General features: G+C 46.4%; 1 protein-coding gene across 3 annotated transcripts in view; it reads right to left on the reverse strand.

The window, feature by feature from the left end:
* Positions 1-12,059, reverse strand: part of epha8.L (EPH receptor A8 L homeolog) — a 50,139-nt gene that overhangs the window by 33,511 nt on the left and 4,569 nt on the right. For all 3 annotated transcript variants that reach the window (XM_041569940.1, XM_041569939.1, XM_041569941.1), the window contains exon 2: positions 5,996-6,060. In XM_041569940.1, the coding sequence (XP_041425874.1) occupies positions 5,996-6,060 (65 nt within the window). The remainder of the gene's footprint in view (positions 1-5,995; positions 6,061-12,059) is intronic.

Below are 12,059 nucleotides of genomic sequence, written 5' to 3' on the forward strand. Positions count from 1 at the left end.
AACCCAGGCCATGAAATAGTTGCCAATGTCTCAAGCCCAAAGAAACAAGTGGGGGCACAAACTATGGGGAATTCCCTATGGAAACTGGGGCAATGGGACAGTGCAGATCTGGGGGGGTTATTATAAATCAGCATCTGGCCTAAAACTGGCAGAGGGAGGGCATGACTGGCCAACACTGATCTGCACCCGCACTGAACCCCCAATTCACCCCAACATGTAGACACATTGTTTCCTGCAGGTCTTGTATCCCATAGCAACCAATGTCCTGTCCCCTATTGCACGCCTAATGTAATATATATATAGACTAATATATACTAATAATCTGATATATATACTAATACTAATATACTAATATATATATATATATATATATATATATATATATATATATATATATATATATATATATATATATACTAATATACAGCAGTCAGTGTGTATTGTATGGACCCATGGGCCTCCCGCCTCCATCCCGAGCTCAATCGATATCTGACAGCGAGTAAAGTGGGTCGGAGCCAGAGGTCGGAGCGTGTGTGGGAAGCGGAGGGAGCGAGACGGCGTCGCTACGAGTATTTTTAGTGTTGCCGGAACGCTCCGAGCTAATGGCTGCTCTTTCCATAATGAATGATTGATAAACGCTTCCCAGCAGCTGCTGCTCCCACAGCCGACCCCTCTACCCCAGCAGCCCCACAACCTTCTCCAGACAAACATGCAAATGGGTCGCAGCTGAATAGAACGTGGGGTCGCTGCGTGGGGGGCACAATTGCTGGGTATAAGGGGCTGAGGGAGATCACTGGGGGGGGGTAACATGGGGCAAATTGAATGAATATCAGGGCAGATTTGCTGGAGGTGCAAATGTTCTCCTTACACACTGACCTCTAGTGGTGGGAGGAGAACTTGCAGCCACTTGTTACATCAGGCCTGGAATGGTCCAAATGAAGCACTTAATGGGGGGGACATAGGGACAGGGATAGAAGAGTCAGACCAGGACTCTATCCCCCTCTGTTACTTCCTTCCACCCCTGATCTTTCACCTACTGTAAATTGTAAGTTTGTGGGAGACAAATAATTCAACAATACCCCCCCCAGGCAGTGATACTGACCCAGTTCTTATATTGTTCTGCCCAATTAATAACATTATTACTGGTCAGGAGGCCCCTCAACTGAACTACAGGAGTGAAGTCTCTACCCCTCCCCCACACTTATAGGAATGAGCAGGATTGGGATTGGCAGAGAGACTGGGGCTCATTCCTAATTCCAAGATGTTCACAGTTACCCCAACAGGACCGGGAAATGCCTTCTCACCCCCCACAACCCCCTCAAAGCAGCAAGAAGACGCGTCAGGATTAAATGAAGTGTCAGCTTCTCTGGTTGTGTTAGTGCCCAGTGATTGAATGAATGGGCAGAATGTGCTGGTTATTGCCCCATGTTGGGGTATAATCACAGTGTAGAACCTGGTGTGGGGCAAATGAGAGAAAGCAATGGGAAGGGTTAATAGAATATTGGGCAGAACATTCCGTTCTAAAGGCAAAGCTAATCCCTCGGCACGAAATTCAGTCTCAGCAGTGAAAATCCATTGAACTTTATTTGACTCATAATAAAGCCGGGAATAAATGAAGCTCTGGAGTTAATTAAATACATGAAAGGTTCATGGAGACCCAAGTTAGGGGGTCATATAGTGAGGTTGGGGTTCAGCTTCCCCAGTAAATTGGGGGGTCAAATAGTGAGGCTGGGGTGGGATTACTATGGGGGAGCAGTTTGGATGGGGGTGTAGTCCGGGAGGAGTAGGGGCCCCACAATAAGTCCAGTCACAGTGTTGCACAATACTGAGCTCATCATCAGAATTTAGGGGAGATGTCACCCCCCATAGTGCACCAGGGGATTTACAGAGTTGTAGTTCAGCAACATCAGCAGCAATGAGCCCTTATATCTGGTGTTGGGTCCCTGGTTCCCTCCCACTAAGGCTGAACTGAGAAAAAATATCCAATAGGACTCCGATGTAAAACTCTAGTGCAATTCTGATTGGGACTCACAGTGACACCAGTAGGGCCACAGACTGACAGACTCACAGACTGACAGACTCACAGACATTGGTCCCACTAATCCCCCAGGAGCCCATTTCCATGTAAAAGAGTCGGTGTCGGTTGTGGGAGGGACAGTAATGTGGCTCTGGGCTCATATGATGATAATAATAATAATAATAATAATGATAATAATAATAATAATGGCAGTTAATGTCGCTAATAATCGGATTTATTCGCAGAACTGCAGAGCCGCTGCCAGAGGGGGTCCCAGAGGGGAAATATTTGAGGGTTTAATTAATGACATTTAAGCCTGAGGCAGGTTGAGTCCAATGTTCTGATCTGCGGGGGAGTTGGACAGGGTCACAAGTTTAACGTTCCCTCCTGTTTAATTAGTCCGGCCCGGGAAACGCCAATTCCGTGTACAGAACTGACCCGTTGTACTCGGGAAACTCCGGCAGCTCTTGCTCAGCAACCCGAGTCCAAGTCACGTGTCCAACATTTCTACTCACTCATTGGTTCCCTGGCCCCGGGGGCACAGAATATTATTAGGGTCCCTGGGCCGAGGAAGTCACATGTACTGGGAGCAAATTGTGGGTCACTGAGAGGTCTCTGATTGGGAAAAACTGTGACATCTATATAAATGGGGTGATACTGATCTATAGAAATGGGGTGATACTGATCTAGAGAAATGGGGTGATACAGACCTGTATAAATGGGGTGATGCTGATCTATAGAAATGGGGTGATACTGATCTAGAGAAATGGGGTGATACAGACCTGTATAAATGGGGTGATACTGATCTATAGAAATGGGATGATGTTGATCTATAGAAATGGGGTGATACTGATCTAGAGAAATGGGGTGATACAGACCTGTATAAATGGGGTGATGCTGATCTATAGAAATGGGGTGATGTTGATCTATAGAAATGGGGTGATACTGATCTATAGAAATGGGGTGATGCTGATCTATAGAAATGGGGTGATGTTGATCTATAGAAATGGGGTGATGTTGATCTATATAAATGGGGTGATACTGATCTATAGAAATGGGGTGATGTTGATCTATAGAAATGGGGTGATGCTGATCTATAGAAATGGGGTGATGCTGATCTATAGAAATGGGGTGATACTGATCTAGAGAAATGGGGTGATACAGACCTGTATAAATGGGGTGATGCTGATCTATAGAAATGGGGTGATGCTGATCTATAGAAATGGGGTGATACTGATCTATAGAAATGGGGTGATGTTGATCTATAGAAATGGGGTGATGTTGATCTATATAAATGGGGTGATACTGATCTATATAAATGGGGTGATGTTGATCTATAGAAATGGGGTGATGTTGATCTATAGAAATGGGGTGATGTTGATCTATAGAAATGGGGTGATGTTGATCTATAGAAATGGGGTGATGCTGATCTATAGAAATGGGGTGATACTGATCTAGAGAAATGGGGTGATACTGATCTAGAGAAATGGGGTGATACAGACCTGTATAAATGGGGTGATGCTGATCTATAGAAATGGGGTGATGCTGATCTATAGAAATGGGGTGATGCTGATCTATAGAAATGGGGTGATACTGATCTATATAAATGGGGTGATGTTTATCTATAGAAATGGGGTGATGTTGATCTATAGAAATGGGGTGATGCTGATCTATATAAATGGGGTGATGCTGATCTATATAAATGGGGTGATGCTGATCTATATAAATGGGGTGATGTTGATCTATAGAAATGGGGTGATACTGATCTATAGAAATGGGGTGATGCTGATCTATAGAAATGGGGTGATGCTGATCTATAGAAAAGGGGTGATGCTGATCTATAGAAATGGGGTGATGCTGATCTATAGAAATGGGGTGATGCTGATCTATAGAAATGGGGTGATGCTGATCTATAGAAATGGGGTGATGCTGATCTATAGAAATGGGGTGATACTGATCTATAGAAATGGGGTGATACTGATCTATAGAAATGGGGTGATACTGATCTATGGAAATGGGGTGATGCTGATCTATAGAAATGGGGTGAAGCTGATCTATAGAAATGGGGTAATGTTGATCTATAGAAATGGGGTGATGTTGATCTATAGAAATGGGGGTGATAATGATCTATAGAAATGGGGGTGATGCTGATCTATAGAAATGGGGTGATGCTGATCTATAGAAATGGGGTGATGCTGATCTATATAAATGGGGTGATGCTGATCTATATAAATGGGGTGATACTGATCTATAGAAATGGGGTGATGTTGATCTATATAAATGGGGTGATGTTGATCTATAGAAATGGGGTGATGTTGATCTATAGAAATGGGGCTGATAATGATCTATAGAAATGGGGGTGATACTGATCTATATAAATGGGGTGATGCTGATCTATATAAATGGGGTGATGCTGATCTATAGAAATGGGGTGATGCTGATCTATAGAAATGGGGTGATACTGATCTATATAAATGGGGTGATACTGATCTATAGAAATGGGGGTGATACTGATCTATATAAATGGGGTGATGCTGATCTATATAAATGGGGTGATGCTGATCTATATAAATGGGGTGATGCTGATCTATATAAATGGGGTGATACTGATCTATATAAATGGGGTGATACTGATCTATAGAAATGGGGTGATGCTGATCTATAGAAAAGGGGTGATGCTGATCTATAGAAATGGGGTGATGCTGATCTATATAAATGGGGTGATGTTGATCTATAGAAATGGGGTGATACTGATCTATAGAAATGGGGTGATACTGATCTATAGAAATGGGGTGATACTGATCTATAGAAATGGGGTGATACTGATCTATAGAAATGGGGTGAAGCTGATCTATAGAAATGGGGTGATGTTGATCTATAGAAATGGGGTGATGTTGATCTATAGAAATGGGGGTGATAATGATCTATAGAAATGGGGGTGATACTGATCTATAGAAATGGGGTGATGCTGATCTATATAAATGGGGTGATGCTGATCTATAGAAATGGGGTGATGCTGATCTATATAAATGGGGTGATGCTGATCTATAGAAATGGGGTGATGTTGATCTATATAAATGGGGTGATGTTGATCTATAGAAATGGGGTGATGTTGATCTATAGAAATGGGGGTGATAATGATCTATAGAAATGGGGGTGATACTGATCTATATAAATGGGGTGATGCTGATCTATATAAATGGGGTGATGCTGATCTATAGAAATGGGGTGATACTGATCTATATAAATAGGGTGACAGGTGGGGATGTAGGGGTCACTCCACAGATGCCCTGAGTTAGAATTCCCCAGTGTCTTTAATGGGGGGTCTCTATACTACTATAAAGGTCTAAAGGGGGTTACAGGGGTGCAACTCATTGAGGGGCACAGTGAAGTCATGTGACACCCGGGAGGGTAATGAGGGAGTGAGTATGTGGTGGGGGGATGTGAGTCTTGGTCAGGGTGGAATTTTGGGTTGATTTCAGTGTTTCGAGCAGGAAAGTTTTTCCATATCACGGAGCCTAAATATTTGGGCAGGGGGTGTAATTGTGACATCACTTCCGCTGGATATGACACAACAGCCTGAAACATTGGGGCCACAGTCCGGTACCTGATCAGTAACAGTCGATTTATTCTCCCCTCTACATTATATTATACCCCTCCCAAATTATTATAAATGACCCCCCTTTCAGACCCTCCCATATGCATAAAGAAGCAGTCAGTACCAAGGTGCAGTTTTACCGTCTGTCTGTCACCCCCCTCCCCCCGAATAAGATTGTGTGGTTCGTGCCAAAGGTAAGTGGGAGGTGTGAGCAGAGCGGATTTAGAGGGGTCGGGGGGGTACACAGCAGCTCCAGGCAATAAATAGTTTTCTTACTCCCTTCAACAAATGAGCCCAAATCAATGAGAATAGAAAAAAGTTGATAATATTATATAATATAATATCAGTCAGTCTGATTCAAATGGGGGGTCGGTACTTACCCCATGTGGGGGGGAGGTGAGCCAGCCCCAGTCCCCAGGAATTGTCGCCGTTTCTAACAAATTCACTGAAAAACAAAGAATAATGTTAAGGAAAATAAGGTTTTTTTCCCAATGTTTCTTTTCCTCCTGCAGAATAAATGGGGCTCAGTGCTGGGGGGGATCAGTGAACCCCAGTAAGTGCCGGTTGGAAGACATTTGTACTGGACCCCATTTTACAAACAAGCCTTGGGCCATTTCAATGAATTTCGTTGCTGTTTGTTGTACTTTTCTGGTTCTGTAACATTAGGCACCGAGGGTCCAACCCGCTCTCTATAAACACAATGTTTTATTCACTGAACCCCCCAACCCCCCCGGCTCTCAGACAAGACTCAGAAATGTTCCTATTTACAATCACTTCTGTTTCACCAAATATGTCACCAGCGCTGCCGACACAATCACTCCCCCCTCTCTACTACTCCCTGCACCCACAGCACCTCCACTCCCTGCACCCACAGCACCTCCACTCCCTGCACCCACAGCACCTCCACTCCCTGCACCCACAGCACCTCCACTCCCTGCACCCACAGCACCTCCACTCCCTGCACCCACAGCACCTCCACTCCCTGCACCCACAGCACCTCCACTCCCTGCACCCACAGCACCTCCACTCCCTGCACCCACAGCACCTCCACTCCCTGCACCCACAGCACCTCCACTCCCTGCACCCACAGCACCTCCACTCCCTGCACCCTTGGGAAACTTCCCTTGGCTCCACTTTCTGCCCCTGGATTGGCCCATTGGATACAAAGGATTAAGGACAAGCCCAGGAATCATTATAATGGGGGTCGGGCTCCAGTGTCACAGGGGCAGATTATTTAAACCCAGCACCACAGGAACCACTGGAGAATCATTGCTCAGGCTGAAGTATTGGGCTCAGTACTGGGGATTATTTGAGTGACACAAGTAACAGAGTATTATGTCCCTGGGCAGAGTAACAGTACAGACAAAGTTCCCAGTACAGACCCAGTTCCCAGTACAGATCCAGTTCCCAGTACAGACCCAGTTCCCAGTACAGACCCAGTTCCCAGTACAGACCCAGTTCCCAGTACAGAGCCAGTTCCCAGTACAGATCCAGTTCCCAGTACAGACCCAGTTCCCAGTACAGATCCAGTTCCCAGTACAGACAAAGTTCCCAGTACAGACAAAGTTCCCAGTACAGAGCCAGTTCCCAGTACAGAGCCAGTTCCCAGTACAGACCCAGTTCCCAGTACAGATCCAGTTCCCAGTACAGACCCAGTTCCCAGTACAGAGCCAGTTCCCAGTACAGACCCAGTTCCCAGTACAGATCCAGTTCCCAGTACAGACCCAGCTCTCAGACTGGCCCATAAAAGCCCAACATGTCCAGTCATTACCGACGTGTTACCCACCAACCAGACCAATTGACTGAACCAGAACCGCAGTCGTGAGAGGGTTAAGCTGATACTGTGGCCCCCAGTACCCCGGAAATAATCTGCAATAATCACTGCCAATATGTTTAATGACATAACGGGGGTTCAGAGCCGGTACTGGGGGTCAATAGTACAAGCTCGGGCCCCTCCGGCACTAATTCTTCACCATTAAAACTTCAAAGGGGCCCCGGGAGATTCGGCGCTCAGCTACGATTCCTTTGGAACAATTCCCTTCACTTCCATAATTATCTCTTATCTCTTCACCCCTCCTGACAGCCCAGCCCCCCCTGCACCCACATTCAAACAGGGGCTGAATGAACTCACGGGGTCTCTCCCAGGAAAGTGAATGTGGAGCCCCTGAGATTAGTGCCCTTTATCTGCTTTATGAGAAGGAGAATAAAATCTCACAGGTACTGATCCACAGAGCTCACAATCTACAATAAAACCTCACCTTTACCCACCCTCATTGTAACTCCTCCCTCATTTCACATTGTTCTTTCAAGGTCACACATATAATAACATACAATGTATTTCCCAGATTTTACACCATTTTTATTCTGGTTCCCTGGAAAAAGTAAAATGGGGGGTTCTACTATAATACAGACCCAAACCCCCATCCTGAGCTGGATTCTCACTAGGGCAGCTCACTGGAACAGGGACATTAGATTGTAAACTCACTGGAACCAGGACTGATTGGAATGTGATAGGAACCTTAGATTGTAAGCTCACTGGGGCAGGGACTGATGGAAATGTGATAGGGACCTTAGATTGTAAGCTCACTGGGGCAGGGACTGATGGGAATGTGATAGGGACCTTAGATTGTAAGCTCTCTGGGGCAGGGACTGATGGAAATGTGATAGGGACCTTAGATTGTAAGCTCACTGGGGCAGGGACTGATGGGAATGTGATAGGGACCTTAGATTGTAAGCTCTCTGGGGCAGGGACTGATGGAAATGTGATAGGAACCTTAGATTGTAAGCTCACTGGGGCAGGGACTGATGGAAATGTGATAGGGACCTTAGATTGTAAGCTCACTGGGGCAGGGACTGATGGGAATGTGATAGGGACCTTAGATTGTAAGCTCTCTGGGGCAGGGACTGATGGGAAATGTGATAGGGACCTTAGATTGTAAGATCACTGGGGCAGGGATTGATGGGAATGTGAAAGGGACATTAGATTGTAAACTCTCTGGGGCAGAGACTGATGGGAATGTGATAGGGACCTTAGATTGTAAGCTCACTGGGGCAGGGATTGATGGGAATGTGACAGGGACATTACATCATGGGCGGAACTACCAGGGGAGCAGGGGGTGCAATTGGGCCAGGGCCCGCACCCCCTCAGGGCCCCCCAACAGCTCGCGCACTGGCGATTTCCGACCGCATCGGGCAATTTCAGCGCAGATAATCTAGTACAGAGGGGGACGGGGGCCCGGCTGCACGTCCCGCACCAGGGCCCGCCCCCCTCCAGTTACGTTACTGCATTAGATTGTAAGCTCACTTGAACAATAACTGTTGGGAATCTGATAAGGACCTTAGATTGTAAGATCACAGGAACAGGGACTGATGGGAATGATGTAAAATTATACTATATAAATACAAGTTAAAGGAGAACTAAACCCTTAAAATGAATACAAAGTGGCACATTTCATACACTGAATGTATTGAACCAGTCTAATGATTTAGCATTTCTATAATAAGAAGTTGTCACAGGAGTTTTCCATCTTATATTTTGTTAGAAGTGTCTGTGACTCGCACATGCTCAGTGGGCTCTGATTGGCTGTTGAGAAGCTAAGCTTAGGGCTCGTCACTAATTATCCAGCAGAAAATGAGCTTCCCTGGCTGTAATATAAGCTGATGCTACAGGTTTGCTGATTATTCAATTCTGATGCTAATTGCACTGGTTTCTGTGCTGACATGTAGTAATTATGTGTATTAATTACTAATCAGCCTTATATTGTGACATTTCTATTCTATGTGTACTGTATATTGTGAGTGGCTCCCTAAGCTCAGTAAGTGAAGCAGCACAGAGCATGTGAATCAGTGAATCAGCAGAAAAGAAGATGGGGAGCTACTGGGGCATCTTTGGAGATGCAGATCTTTACTGCTAAAGGGCTGTGGTTGCCTTGGGCTGGTACAGAAGCACAAAACATCATGTACAACATTTCTACCTATTTCTTTAGTTAAGCTTTAGTTCTCCTTTAATAATAAGAATAAAGCAACACTGGGCAGAAAGTGGACAGTCAGTATCAGGCTGAACAACCCCCCAATTGAAACGTTTTCAAGAACCGGGCCCAGGACAAATCAAGACTTTCTTATTGGCCAATGACAGAGCCAAATTAACCTAAAAACACTTCATATGTGCATTATACTTGTAAAGGGAAATAATATGGCAGCTCATCCACATAGGGTTAAATACAAATATACAGAGAAGGAACATTCTGGACACACAATAACCTACTGTACACCCTGTACTTCCTGCTCCTGGGCTGTTCTCTTTCCCATGGTCAGACAGGAACCTCCCCCTGGGTAAGTGAATCCAATCTCCCCCAGTACTTACCCAGGTACAGAGCTCTGATTCTCTGTACTTCCTCCTCCTGGGCTGTTCTCTTTCCCATGGTCAGACAGGAACCTCCCCCTGGGTAAGTGAATCCAATCTCCCCCAGTACTTACCCAGGTACAGAGCTCTGATTCTCTGTACTTCCTGCTCCTGGGCTGTTCTCTTTCCCATGGTCAGACAGGAACCTCCCCCTGGGTAAGTGAATCTCCCCCAGTACTTACCCAGGTACAGAGCTCTGATTCTCTGTACTTCCTGCTCCTGGGCTGTTCTCTTTCCCATGGTCAGACAGGAACCTCCCCCTGGGTAAGTGAATCCAATCTCCCCCAGTACTTACCCAGGTACAGAGCTCTGATTCTCTGTACTTCCTGCTCCTGGGCTGTTCTCTTTCCCATGGTCAGACAGGAACCTCCCCCTGGGTAAGTGAATCTCCCCCAGTACTTACCCAGGTACAGAGCTCTGATTCTCTGTACTTCCTGCTCCTGGGCTGTTCTCTTTCCCATGGTCAGACAGGAACCTCCCCTTGGGTAAGTGAATCCAATCTCCCCCAGTACTTACCCAGGTACAGAGCTCTGATTCTCTGTACTTCCTGCTCCTGGGCTGTTCTCTTTCCCATGGTCAGACAGGAACCTCCCCCTGGGTAAGTGAATCCAATCTCCCCCAGTACTTACCCAGGTACAGAGCTCTGATTCTCTGTACTTCCTGCTCCTGGGCTGTTCTCTTTCCCATGGTCAGACAGGAACCTCCCCCTGGGTAAGTGAATCCAATCTTCCCCAGTACTTACCCAGGTACAGAGCTCTGATTCTCTGTACTTCCTGCTCCTGGGCTGTTCTCTTTCCCATGGTCAGACAGGAACCTCCCCCTGGGTAAGTGAATCCAATCTTCCCCAGTACTTACCCAGGTACAGAGCTCTGATTCTCTGTACTTCCTGCTCCTGGGCTGTTCTCTTTCCCATGGTCAGACAGGAACCTCCCCCTGGGTAAGTGAATCTCCCCCAGTACTTACCCAGGTACAGAGCTCTGATTCTCTGTACTTCCTGCTCCTGGGCTGTTCTCTTTCCCATGGTCAGACAGGAACCTCCCCCTGGGTAAGTGAATCTCCCCCAGTACTTACCCAGGTACAGAGCTCTGATTCTCTGTACTTCCTGCTCCTGGGCTGTTCTCTTTCCCATGGTCAGACAGGAACCTCCCCCTGGGTAAGTGAATCCAATCTTCCCCAGTACTTACCCAGGTACAGAGCTCTGATTCTCTGTACTTCCTGCTCCTGGGCTGTTCTCTTTCCCATGGTCAGACAGGAACCTCCCCCTGGGTAAGTGAATCCAATCTTCCCCAGTACTTACCCAGGTACAGAGCTCTGATTCTCTGTACTTCCTGCTCCTGGGCTGTTCTCTTTCCCATGGTCAGACAGGAACCTCCCCCTGGGTAAGTGAATCTCCCCCAGTACTTACCCAGGTACAGAGCTCTGATTCTCTGTACTTCCTGCTCCTGGGCTGTTCTCTTTCCCTTGGTCAGACAGGAACCTCCCCCTGGGTAAGTGAATCCAATCTGATTCGGATTTCCCCTGATACTGATCTCCCTGCTCTGTATAACAGTACTGAGTATCTCTCCCATAAGTCTCCAGTAGATTTACTCAGTCAGAATCAGATGACCAGTCTCTTAGTTTGGCTTTACCTTTAACATTTTAACCCTTTAGGTGCCTGGAGTGACAGAATATAAGGGACCTTTATTTCAGCAATGTAGAGGTTAGAGTTCCAGGGGCCCCTTTGAGTTGCTCCATGTTTGGTTGTTGCTGGAAGGGACCAAAGGACTCTGGTACTGAACGGGTTAAAGTGGGAGTTTAGACCTCAGTATTGTTTTTTCTGAAAGGCCCAGAATCTGTCCAGCACTTTGGATGCAGTTCTGACATCACTGATACTGACGCAGGTAAGTGACCCATATACCTGGAACCCCCACACCCCCAATTCCTGGGCCCTTGACTCCGCAACTCCCAGCACAACTGCAGAGAGAGGAGTATGAGACGGACAGACACCCGATAATCTGCAACTCCCAGCACAACTGCAGAGCCAGGAGTACAAGGCGGACAGA

This window comes from Xenopus laevis, chromosome 7L (assembly GCF_017654675.1).
Source record: "Xenopus laevis strain J_2021 chromosome 7L, Xenopus_laevis_v10.1, whole genome shotgun sequence".
NCBI classification, from domain to species: Eukaryota; Metazoa; Chordata; class Amphibia; order Anura; family Pipidae; genus Xenopus; species Xenopus laevis.